The sequence below is a fragment of the Oncorhynchus masou genome, chromosome 29 (genome assembly GCF_036934945.1).
Source record: "Oncorhynchus masou masou isolate Uvic2021 chromosome 29, UVic_Omas_1.1, whole genome shotgun sequence".
Taxonomy (NCBI): Eukaryota; Metazoa; Chordata; class Actinopteri; order Salmoniformes; family Salmonidae; genus Oncorhynchus; species Oncorhynchus masou.
In genome coordinates, this window is record NC_088240.1 from 11,890,630 (window position 1) to 11,903,129 (window position 12,500).

Below are 12,500 nucleotides of genomic sequence, written 5' to 3' on the forward strand. Positions count from 1 at the left end.
GAGGGAGGGAGGGAGGGAGGGAGGGGAGGGAGGGAGGGAGGGAGGGAGGGATGTTGTATGGGTTAGATGGAGGAGGGAGGTAGGGAGGGAGGGAGGGAGGGAGGGAGGGAGGGAGGGAGGGAGGGAGGGAGGGAGGGAGGGAGGGAGGGAGGGAGGGAGGGAGGGAGGGAGGGAGGGAGGGAGGGAGGGAGGCTGAGAATAAAGAGAGAGGGGGAGGGAGTAGGTTGAAAAACACAGCATTATTAACACTGGAAAGTCCATTTAGAGCAGTGTAGGAATCTGTATGTGGCTTTGAAGTAAATCTAAAGGATTTGAGTAATTGACCAGCTACAGTTGACCCAGTCTGGTCCTAGAGGGGATTTAGTCTAACCTGTTTATGGTGTTGTTTGTGTCATAGTTTTACTTTTAAGATGGTCTAATTTTAGTTTGTATGGAGTTGGAGCTAGTATGGCGTTGGATTATGAGTTTGTATGGCATTGGATTATGAGTTTGTATGGCGTTGGATTAGGAGTTTGTATGGCGTTGGATTATGGGTTTGTATGGCGTTGGATTATGAATTTGTATGGTGTTGGATTATGAGTTTGTATGGCGTTGGATTCTGAGTTTGTATGGCGTTGGATTAGGAGTCTGTATGGCGTTGGATTCTGAGTTTGTATGGCGTTGGATTATGGGTTTGTTTGGCGTTGGATTATGAGTTTGTATGGCGTTGGATTAGGAGTTTGTATGGCGTTGGATTATGGGTTTGTATGGCGTTGGATTATGAATTTGTATGGTGTTGGATTATGAGTTTGTATGGCGTTGGATTCTGAGTTTGTATAGCGTTGGATTAGGAGTCTGTATGGCGTTGGATTCTGAGTTTGTATGGCATGGATTATGGGTTTGTATGGCGTTGGATTATGAGTTTGTATGGCGTTGGATTATGAGTTTGTATGGCGTTGGATTAGGAGTTTGTATGGCGTTGGATTAGGAGTTTGTATGGCGTTTGATTATGGGTTTGTATGGCATTGGATTATGAATTTGTATGGCGTTGGATTAGGAGCTTGTATGGCGTTGGATTATGAGTTTGTATGGCGTTGGATTAGGAGTTTGTATGGCGTTGGATTATGGGTTTGTATGGCGTTGGATTATGAATTTGTATGGTGTTGGATTATGAGTTTGTATGGCGTTGGATTCTGAGTTTGTATGGCGTTGGATTCTGAGTTTGTATGGCGTTGGATTCTGAGTTTGTATGGCGTTGGATTAGGAGTCTGTATGGCGTTGGATTCTGAGTTTGTATGGCGTTGGATTATGGGTTTGTATGGCGTTGGATTATGAGTTTGTATGGCGTTGGATTATGAGTTTGTATGGCGTTGGATTAGGAGTTTGTATGGCATTGGATTAGGAGTTTATATAGCATTGGATTATGGGTTTGTATGGCGTTGGATTATGAGTTTGTATGGCGTTGGATTAGGAGTTTATATGGCGTTTGATTATGGGTTTGTATGGCATTGGATTATGAATTTGTATGGCGTTGGATTAGGAGTTTGTATGGCGTTGGATTATGAGTTTGTATGGCATTGGATTATGAGTTTGTATGGCGTTGGATTCTGAGTTTGTATGGCGTTGGATTATGAGTTTGTATGGCATTGGATTAGGAGTTTGTATGGCATTGGATTAGGAGTTTGTATGGCGTTGGATTCTGAGTTTGTATGGCGTTGGATTAGGAGTTTATATGGCATTGGATTAGGAGTTTGTATGGCATTGGATTAGGAGTTTGTATGGCATTGGATTAGGAGTTTGTATGGTATTGGATTAGGAGTTTATATGGCATTGGATTAGGAGTTTGTATGGCATTGGATTAGGAGTTTGTATGGTGTTGGATTAGGAGTTTGTATGGCATTGGATTAGGAGTTTGTATGGTATTGGATTAGGAGTTTATATGGCATTGGATTAGGAGTTTGTATGGCATTGGATTAGGAGTTTGTATGGTGTTGGATTGGGAGTTTGTATGGTGTTGGATTGGGAGTTTGTATGGTATTGGATTAGGAGTTTGTATGGCATTGGATTAGGAGTTTGTATGGCATTGGATTAGGAGTTTGTATGGCATTGGATTAGGAGTTTGTATGGCATTGGATTAGGAGTTTGTATGGTGTTGGATTAGGAGTTTGTATGGTGTTGGATTGGGAGTTTGTATGGTATTGGATTAGGAGTTTGTATGGCATTGGATTAGGAGTTTGTATGGCATTGGATTAGGAGTTTGTATGGTGTTGGATTAGGAGTTTGTATGGTGTTGGATTGGGAGTTTTCAGTAGTGGAAAAAGTACCCCATTCTCATACTTGAGTAAAAGTAGAGACCTTAATAGAAAATGACTAATAGAATGACTTAATAGATGAGTCACCTATTTTTATTTTTTATTTATTTAACCTTTATTTATCTAGACAAGTCAATTAAGAACAAATTCTTATTTACAATGATGGCACGTAGTAAAATACAACTTGAGTAAAAGTCTAAAAGTATTTGGTTTTAAATATACTTAAATATCAAGAGTAAATGTAAAAGTATAAATAATTTCAAATTCCATATATTACAGTTTTTTCCAACTGCTTACACATGTTTTCAAAACTGTCTCCTTTTTTCAAAACTCTACACACAATTCCCAAAACTGCACACACAAAATGCAAAATGTCTCACATCTCCTTCAAAATGTAACACTGCAATCATAATGTAATAAACACACGGCAGAATGAAGCAGTTGCATCAAATGGCAAACACTGCTTTCATAATAGTACATTTTTGGATATACCATGTAAACACTGTTGTTCTAAATCTAAAGTTCTTTGGTCTTTCATAGGCTTATATCTACATTTCAATACGATGTTCTACAGTGAAAGTAATCTGCTGAGAGGGGTAACAAGTACACTGTTAACACCAATGCAATGTAGAAACAGAACATATTTATTAGGCCAAACATTACTGTTGTATACAGTAGCATACAACAAAACCATAAACATATGTAAACCAAAAGTGCGGGCATAGGGTTGGCGATCATACACTTTCCAGTGACATGCTGAGAAGAATTCCTCTATGGGATTTAGAAAAGGTGTTGGAGGATGCGTTGTATGGTCGACAAGCTTACAGCATTGATGTTGTTAAATATGGTGTCATTATTCAAGATATGCTCTCTTATCTCTCGAATCCTAATTGCATTGTTGGCCAAAACCATATTTATAATTGCAGTCTCTTGTACATCTGTAAACAAGCGTCCTCCATGATGTCTTTGCCTTTCCACTCTGGACAGAATTCAAACACAGTACGTGTTCAGCATAGGAACTGTAAACTATGTACGAAAAGATGTAGTACAGCATAATAACCAACCTCATTCATTCAATGCAGTACAGCATGATAACCAACCTCATTCATTCAATGCAGTACAGCATGATAACCAACCTCATTCATTCAATGCAGTACAGCATGATAACCAACCTCATTCATTCAATGCAGTACAGCATGATAACCAACCTCATTCATTCAATGTAGTACAGCATGATAACCAACCTCATTCATTCAATGTAGTACAGCATAATAACCAACCTCATTCATTCAATGCAGTGCAGCATAATAACCAACCTCATTCATTCAATGTAGTACAGCATGATAACCAACCTCATTCATTCAATGTAGTACAGCATGATAACCAACCTCATTCATTCAATGTAGTACAGCATGATAACCAACCTCATTCATTCAATGTAGTACAGCATGATAACCAACCTCATTCATTCAATGTAGTACAGCATGATAACCAACCTCATTCATTCAATGTAGTACAGCATGATAACCAACCTCATTCATTCAATGTAGTACAGCATGATAACCAACCTCATTCATTCAATGTAGTACAGCATGATGACCAACCTCATTCATTCAATGTAGTACAGCATGATAACCAACCTCATTCATTCAATGTAGTACAGCATGATAACCAACCTCATTCATTCAATGTAGTACAGCATGATAACCATCCTCATTCATTCAATGTAGTACAGCATAATAACCAACCTCATTCATTCAATGTAGTGCAGTAAATCGATGGCTTAGAGTTACAAATGTTTATGCAATACTATGCAGTCATACGTATTTCACAGTACATTACTGTAATTCTAAAATAGTCATTAGATAGTTGCATTCCTGTTCTAATTTCTGAAGGTTCGAATTATGGACGCCACTGTAAATCGACTCTCTCTCATGGTCAAACCTTGGTTGATCACACAATCAACAAGCCCTAATCTCATAAGAAATGGCTCTCCTTCCTCCTCCTCTTTCCCCCCGTCCTCTTCTTCCTCTTCCTCTCCCTCCTACTCCTCTTGCTCTCTGTCCATTGTTGGCATCCCATTGTTCAAAACAGGTAATCTGACCTTTGACCTATATAGGCCTATACTACAGTAAAGCAGTGATTGGTTAGTGATCAGTTAAGCTATTAGTGTCTGCACATGTGAGGAGTGTGTGTGTGACCTGGTGAATAAGTGTAGCATTTTGATTGGTTGTGTTTGGAAAAGGAAAGCAAGTCACTTCCTGTTAGATTTTTGTGTTTTAGGTAGAGAATTGTGTGTAGTGTTTAAAAAAAAAGTGTTTTATGCAATTGACAACTGAGTCAAAGGATGAGAAATAGCTTATGGTTTTGGATATTTGGTGTGTAGTTTTGCACTTTGAGTGAGAGGTTTCAAAAATCGTGTGACATGAAAAGATTTTGTGTGTAAGCAGTTGGAAAAAACTGTAAGCAACCCAGACAGCACCATTTTCTTGTTGTTTTACATTTATGGGGACACACTCCAACACTCAGACATAATTTACAAACACAGCATTTGTGTTTAGTCTGCCAGATCAGATCTGCCAGATCAGATCAGATCCGCCAGATCAGAGGCAATAGGGATGACCAGGGATTTTCTCTTTAAGTTTGTGAATTGGACAATTTTCCTGTCCTGTTAAGCATTCAAAACGAGTACTTTTGGGTGTCATGGAAAATGTATAGAGTAAAAAGTGTAGTATTTTCTTTAGAAATGTATTGAAGTAAAAGTAAAAGTGGCAAAATCTAAATAGTAAAGTACACCACTGGGAGTGAGTGTGTGTGTGTGTGTGTGTGTTTGTGTGTGTGTGTGTGTGTGTGTGTGTGTGTGTGTGTGTGTGTGTGTGTGTGTGTGTGTGTGTGTGTGTGTGTGTGTGTGTGTGTGTGTGTGTGTGTGTGTGCGCGCGCATAATGTTCCTCCAGCAGTGTCCTCATTTTCTCTCTGAGTGTCTTTCCAGTCAATGTTAGACGCATTGATCCAGTATTTCACCACAGAACGAAATCTCCTTTATTTCTTGCCACCAGTAACTTAAAGGGACTTCCTGTGTGATACTCTGCTTGACTTCCTGCTGCTGATCCTCAGTGGCGATACTGAAATACTTTCCAAAATTAATACTAGCACTTTTTATATTTGACCCTGGTCCTAAACCTATAGACACTAACCTTTCCCGCCAACGCCGTCATCTTAGACCTCTTTCAACTTTACCCCCCTGACCCTCTTGACAACCCCTGGCCTTTGACCCCATGACCCCTGACTCTTCCTATGAGGACCAAGGACATCCTCAGAGGTCACGTGTAACTGTCCTCCCTGTGTCCTCCTCCTGGTCTAAAGAGCTCCATCCAAGACGAAACAAGTTCCGCTTTGAAACACCTGGAATATGTAAGCCCTGAGACGCCTTTCACAACACACTCACACTCACAAATAAAACAAGGAAAGACAAGTTGGTTTTATTTTAAAGCAATGTTGTATTTGACAGAAGGAGACTGGGAGTAGCTGTCTGGGATGATGCATACATTAGGCTGTAGCTTGACCCATGTAAGCTGTAGCTCAGTAGCACGTGTGTGAGTCTATTGTGGCGTCTGTAGTGTGGCTGTGAGTGTATCCTCTCTAAAATAGGTCATAAATTGTTGTGTAGGTCAAGTTTGTGATCCGTTTCCGTTTTCAACTCAGAAAGTGAAATTGAACGTCCTGATTGATCAGAGGCAATGGATACAACAATAGCAAACACACAGATTGATCCATAGCGATGTCACCTGGATTTATGTTTTAGGTCTCACCACTCTTTTACATTTTTTACATATGAGTAATTTAGCAGAGACTTACAGGTGCAGGTAACAGGTGACTTACAGGGTTAAAGCAAAATTCCACCAAAAAATGACCTTTTGGTATTTGTTCCATGAGTCCATTGTTTTTACCCCCCTTTTCTCGCCAATTCCGTGGTATCCAATTGTTTTTAGTAGCTACTATCTTGTCTTATTGCTACAACTCCTGTACAGGCTTGGGAGAGACAAAGGTTAAAAGACGTGTCCTCCAATACACAACCCAACAGCATGCAGGATATTCCTACTGGCCAAGCCTTCCCTAAATTGGATTATGCTAGGCCAATTGTGCTTCACCCCACGGGCATCCCGGTTGTGGCCGGTTGTGACAGGGCCTGGGCGCGAACCCAGGGTCTCTGGTGGCACAGCTGCAGTGCGGCACCCTTGGCCACTGCGCCACCCAGGAGGCCCCATTAGTCCATTGTTGACCTAGTCCCAAAATGTTTTGCTTGATGGCAATCAAGTTTTCAATATATGTAACTTTCAAAATAAAGAAATCATCATATGACACAAAACGCAACATCATATGATGGAAAATGCATCATACAGGTATGATTTTTGTATTTTAAAAGTTAAATATCTTGATTTGCTGACAAGCTAAATATTTTGGGGACTTTGTCAACAATGGACTAATGAAACAAATACCAAAATATCATTTTTGGGTGGACTTTCCCTTTAAGTGCCTTGCTCAAAGACACAGATTTTTTACATAGTCAGCTCAGGGATTTGAACCAGTGACCTTTCGGTTATTAGCCCAATGCTCTTAACTGCTAGGCTACCTGCTGCTCATCTCCCACAGACACACTCACACACATGCTCCAACTCGCACACACCTTTACGTGCCAGGACTCTCCATCTCCCATTTCAGCAGGCAGGTGTGACATAGCAGGACCAGACTCCAAATCAGGTCACTCCGAGAGGCCAGGGGGCATGAACAAGCCCTGAAGAGGACTCTTATTGGTTAAGAGAAGCCATGAAGAGGGAACTTATGGGATGAACATTTCAAAATGCAATTTATACTGGTTTACGTGGTTCTAAAGGGAGGGGGGTTTAGTGTGCGAGGGTATTACTCTATATGTGTATACTCAGACCAGAGGTTGATGTACTCTTCAGTGTGCGTTTGGGACAGGCATTAAGCAGGACTACTCTACTACTTTACAGAAAGGCCCTGTGACTGGCGCCCTGTGCTTTTGTGCTTCCACCTTACAGGTACTGGAAGAGATCTCTTGTTACCCAGACAACCACGACGCCAAGGAGCTCAGACGGATACTGACCAAGCCGCACTTTATGGTGAGTGAAAGCACACACATACATACACACCTCGATTTGGCTGTGTTTAGGCGTCATGACTGAAGCTATTGCAGAGACAAAGAGACAGAGAGAGAGGGGGCAGATAGATGGAGAGAGACAGAGATAGACAGAGAGAGAGGGGGCAGATAGAAGGAGAGAGACAGAGAGGTAAGGACAGAGACAGAAAGAGAGGGGGCAGATAGATGGAGAGAGACAGAGGTAAGGAGAGAGACAGAAAGAGAGTGAAACATCAGTGACAGAGGGAGAGAGAGGGAGAGAGAGAGAGGGGGGGGCAGGTAGATGGAGAGAGACAGAGATAGACAGGGAGAGAGAGAGGGGGCAGATAGATGGAGAGAGACAGAGGTAAGGAGAGAGAGAGAAAGAGAGTGAAACATCAGTGAGAGAGAGGGAGAGAGGGAGAGAGAGAGAGAGAGAGAGAGAGAGACTCGGTCTAAACATCAGCACCACAGGTATCTTCCACAAAGCTGTAAACGCTGCCTTCTATGCAGTCAAAAGGAACATACAATTCGACATACCAATTAGGATCTGGCTAAAAAATACTTGAATCAGTAATAGAGCCATTTTTGGTGGTGAGGTCTGTCTGGGGTCCGCTCACAAACCAAGAATTGAGACTCTGCATGCATAATTCTGCAAAAATATCCTCCGTGTACAACGTGAAACACCAAATAATGCATGCAGAGCAGAATTAGGCCAATACCCGCCAATTATCAAAATCTAGAAAAGAGACGTTAAATTCTACAACCACCAAAAAGGAAGCGATTCCCAAACCTTCCATAACAAAGCCATCACCTACAGAAAGATGAACCTGGAGAAGAGTCCCCTAAGCAAGCTGGTCCTGGGGCTCTGCTCACAAACATAAACAGACCCCACAGAGCCCCAGGACAGCAACACAATTAGACCCAGCCAAATCATGAGAAAACTGTTGATCAAAATATTATTTGTTTTTAAATACTTTGTGGGTCTGTGTAATCTGAGGGAAGTATGTGTCTCTAATGTGGTCATTCATTTGGCAAGAGGTTAGGAAGTACAGCTCAGTTTCCACATCATCTTGTGGGCAGTGTGCACATAGCCTGTCTTCTCTTGAGAGCCAGGTCTGCCTACGGCAGCCTTTTTCAATAGCAATACTCACTGAGTCTGTACATAGTCAAATCTTTCCTTAATGTTGGGTCAGTCACAGTGGTCAGGTATTATGCCACTGTGTACTCTCTGTTTTGGGCCACTCTATCAGCAGGATAGAACAGCAGCCTCCCGTAAGACACGGGGCGGGGGTACGTAAACAACAGCTGGTGCACAATATTTAAGGAAGTCTTTTCTACCTCCGGCGAGGTTTTGCTCACCTGAGATAGAGTATCTCATGATACTCATGATAAGCTGTAGAACACACTTTCTACCTGGAGAGTTTTCATCTGTATTTTCTGTAGCTGTCTCCACACCACCACAGGCCGATGCTGGCACTAAAACCGCACTCAATGAGCTGTATACCGCCATGAGTAAACAGTAAAACGCTCATCCAGAGGCGGCGCTTCTAGTGCCTGGGGACTTCAATGCAGGGAAACTTAAATCAGTTTTACCAAATTTCTATCAGCATGTTAAATGTGCAACCAGGGAGAAAAACATTCTAGCCCACCTTTTCTCCACACACAGAGACGTGTACAAAGCTCTCCCTCGCCCTCCATTTGGCAAATCTGACCATAATTCTATCTTCCTGATTCCTGCTTACAAGCAAATCTAAAAAGAAAGCACCAGTGACTCTGTCTATAAAAAAAAGTGGTCAGATGAAGCAGATGCTAAACTACAGGACTGTTTTGCAGCACAGACTGGAATATGTTCCAGGATTCCTCCGATGGCGTTGAGGAGTACACCACATCAGTCACTGGCTTCATCAATAAGTGCATCGAGGACATTGTCCCCGTAATGACTGTAGGTACATACCCCAACCAGAAGCCATGGATTACAGGCAACATTCACACTGAGCTAAAGGGTAGAGCTGCCGCTTTAAAGGAGCGAAACTCTAATCTGGAAGCTTATAAGAAATCCCGCTATGCCCTCTGACGAACCATCAAACATGCAAAGCGACGAAGATCGAATCGTACTACACCGGCTCCGACGCTCGTCGGATGTGGCAGGGCTTGCAAACCATTGCAGACTACAAAGGGAAGCACAGCCGAGAGCTGCCCAGTGACACGAGCCTACCAGATGAGGTAAATAACTTCTATGCTCGCTTCGAGTCAAGTAACACTGAAACATGCATGAGAGCATCAGCTGTTCCGGACGACTGTGTGATCACGCTCTCCGCAGCCGATGTGAGTAAGACCTTTAAACAAGTCAACATTCACAAGGCCGAGGGGCCAGACGGATTACCAGGACGTGTACTCCGAGCATGCGCTGACCAACTGGCAAGTGTCTTTACTGACATTTTCAACCTCTCCCTGTCTGTAATACCAACATGTTTCAAGCAGACCACCATAGTCCCTGTGCCCAAGAACACTAATGTGACCTGCCTAAATGACTACCGACCCATAAGCACTCACGTCTGTAGCCATGAAATGCTTTGAAAGACTGGTCATGGCTCACATGATCAACATTATCCAAGAAACCCTTAAACCCACTCCAATTTGCGTACCGCACCAACAGATCCACAGATGATGCAATCTCTATTGCTCTCCACACTGCCCTTTCACACCTGGACAAAAGGAACACCTATATGAAAATGCTATTCATTGACTACAGCTCAGCGTTCAACACCATAGTGCCCTCCAAGCTCATTACTAAGCTTAGGATCCTGGGACGAAACACCACCCCCAGGTGGTAAGGGTAAGTAACAACACATCCACCACGCTGATTGGGGGCCCCTCAGGGGTACGTGCTCAGTCCCCTCCTGTACTCCCTGTTCACAAATAACTGCACGGCCAACCACGACTCCAACGCCATCATTAAGTTTGCTGATGACACAACAGTGGTAGGCCTGATCACCGACAACGATGAGACAGCCTATAGGGAGGAGGGCAGAGACCTGACCGGTGCCAGGACAACAACCTCTCCCTCAACGTGATCAAGACAAAGGAGATGATTGTGGGCTACAAGAAAAGGCGGGTTGAACAGGCCCCCATTCTCATCGACGGGGATGTAGTTGAGAGCTTCAAGTTCCTTGGTGTCCACATCACCAACAAACTAGAATGGTCCAAGCACACCAAGACAGTTGTAAAGAGGGCACGACAAAACCTATTCCCCCTCAGGAGACTGAAAAGATTTGGCATGGGTCCTCAGATCCTCAAAAGGTTTTACAGCTGCACCATCGAGAGCATCCTGACCGGTTGCATAACTGCCTGTTATGGCAACTGCTCAGCCTCTGACCGCAAGGCACTACAGAGGGTAGTGCGTACGGCCCAGTTCAACACCGGGGCCAAACTTCCTGTCATCCATGACCTCTATACCAGGCGGTGTCAGAGTAAAGCCCGAAAATGTACTCCAGCCGCCCTAGTCATAGACTGTTCTCTCTGCTACCACACGGCAAGCGGTACTGGAGCGCCAAGTCTAGGTCCAAGAGGCTTCTAAACAGCTTCTACCCCGTGCCATCCATAAGACTCAAAATGGCTACCCAGACTATTTGCATTGCCCCTCCCCCTCCCGCCTGCATTGCCCCTCCCATCCCCCGTTACTAATGCACTTATGAATGTAGTCCTCCTCCTTTGCACGCTGCTGCTACTGTCTGTTATCATCCATGCATAGTCACTTTATTAACTCTACCTACATGTACATATTACTTCAATTACCTCGACTCCGGTGCCCCCGCACATTGACTCTGTACCGGTACCCCCTGTATATAGCCTCCACATTGACTCTGTACCGGTATCCCCTGTATATAGCCTCCACATTGACTCTGTACATCCCCTGCCTCCACATTGACTCTGTTTTGGTACCCCCTGTATATAGCCTCCACATTGACTCTGTACCGGTACCCCCTGTATATAGCCTCCACATTGACTCTGTCACCCCCTTTAGCCTCCACATTGACTCTGTACCGGTATCCCCTGTATATAGCCTCCACATTGATTCTGTTTTGGTACCCCTGTATATAGCCTCCACATTGCCTCTGTACCGGTATCCCCTGTATATAGCCTCCACATTGACTCTGTACCGGTATCCCCTGTATATAGCCTCCACATTGACTCTGTACCGGTACCCCCTGTATATAGCCTCCACATTGACTCTGTACCGGTACCCCCTGTATATAGACTCCACATTGACTCTGTACCGGTACCCCCTGTATATAGCCTCCACATTGACTCTGTACCGGTATCCCCTGTATTTAGCCCCGCTATTGTTATTTTACTGCTGCTCTTTAATTATTTGTTATTCTTATCTCTTACTTTTTTTAAGGACTTTTCTGAAAACGGCATTGTTGGTTAAGGGCTTGTAAGTAAGCATTTCACTGTAAGGTCTACACCTGTTGTATTCAGCATTTCACTGTAAGGTCTACACATTGTTGTATTTGGTGCATGTGACAAATACAATTTGATTTGATTTGATTTGAAATAGCATTCTAGTTTGCTCTGTTTTTTAAAAGTAATTATATTTTGTTTTCTCATGATTTGGTTGGGTCTATTTGTGTTTGTGAACAGAGCCCCAGGACAGCAACACAATTAGACCCAACGAAGTCATAAGAAAACAAAATGAGAATTACTTGACACACTGGAAAAAATTAACAAAAAAAAAACATAGCCTAACTATTGAGAAAGGCTGCCGTAGACAGACCTGGCTCTCAAGAGAAGACAGGCTATGTGCACACTGCCCACAAAATGAGGTGGAAACTGAGCTTCACTTCCTAACCTCCTGCCAAAAGTATGACCATATTAGAGACACATATTTCCCTCAGATTACACACACCCACAAAGAATTTAAAAACAAATAATATTTTGATAAACTCCCTTATAACTACTTGGGGATACACCACAGTGTGCCATTACAGCAGCAAGATTTGTGACCTATTGCCACAAGAAAAAGGCAACCAGTGAAGAACAAACACCATAGTAAATACAAACCATA

At 43.1% G+C, this 12,500-nt stretch overlaps 1 protein-coding gene across 14 annotated transcripts in view; it reads left to right on the forward strand.

Moving 5' to 3' along the window:
- The window catches only part of LOC135518984 (peripheral plasma membrane protein CASK-like), a 239,730-nt gene that overhangs the window by 193,242 nt on the left and 33,988 nt on the right, over window positions 1–12,500 (forward strand). For all 14 annotated transcript variants that reach the window (XM_064943983.1, XM_064943986.1, XM_064943987.1 and 11 more), the window contains one exon: window positions 7,353–7,433. In XM_064943983.1, the coding sequence (XP_064800055.1) occupies window positions 7,353–7,433 (81 nt within the window). The remainder of the gene's footprint in view (window positions 1–7,352; window positions 7,434–12,500) is intronic.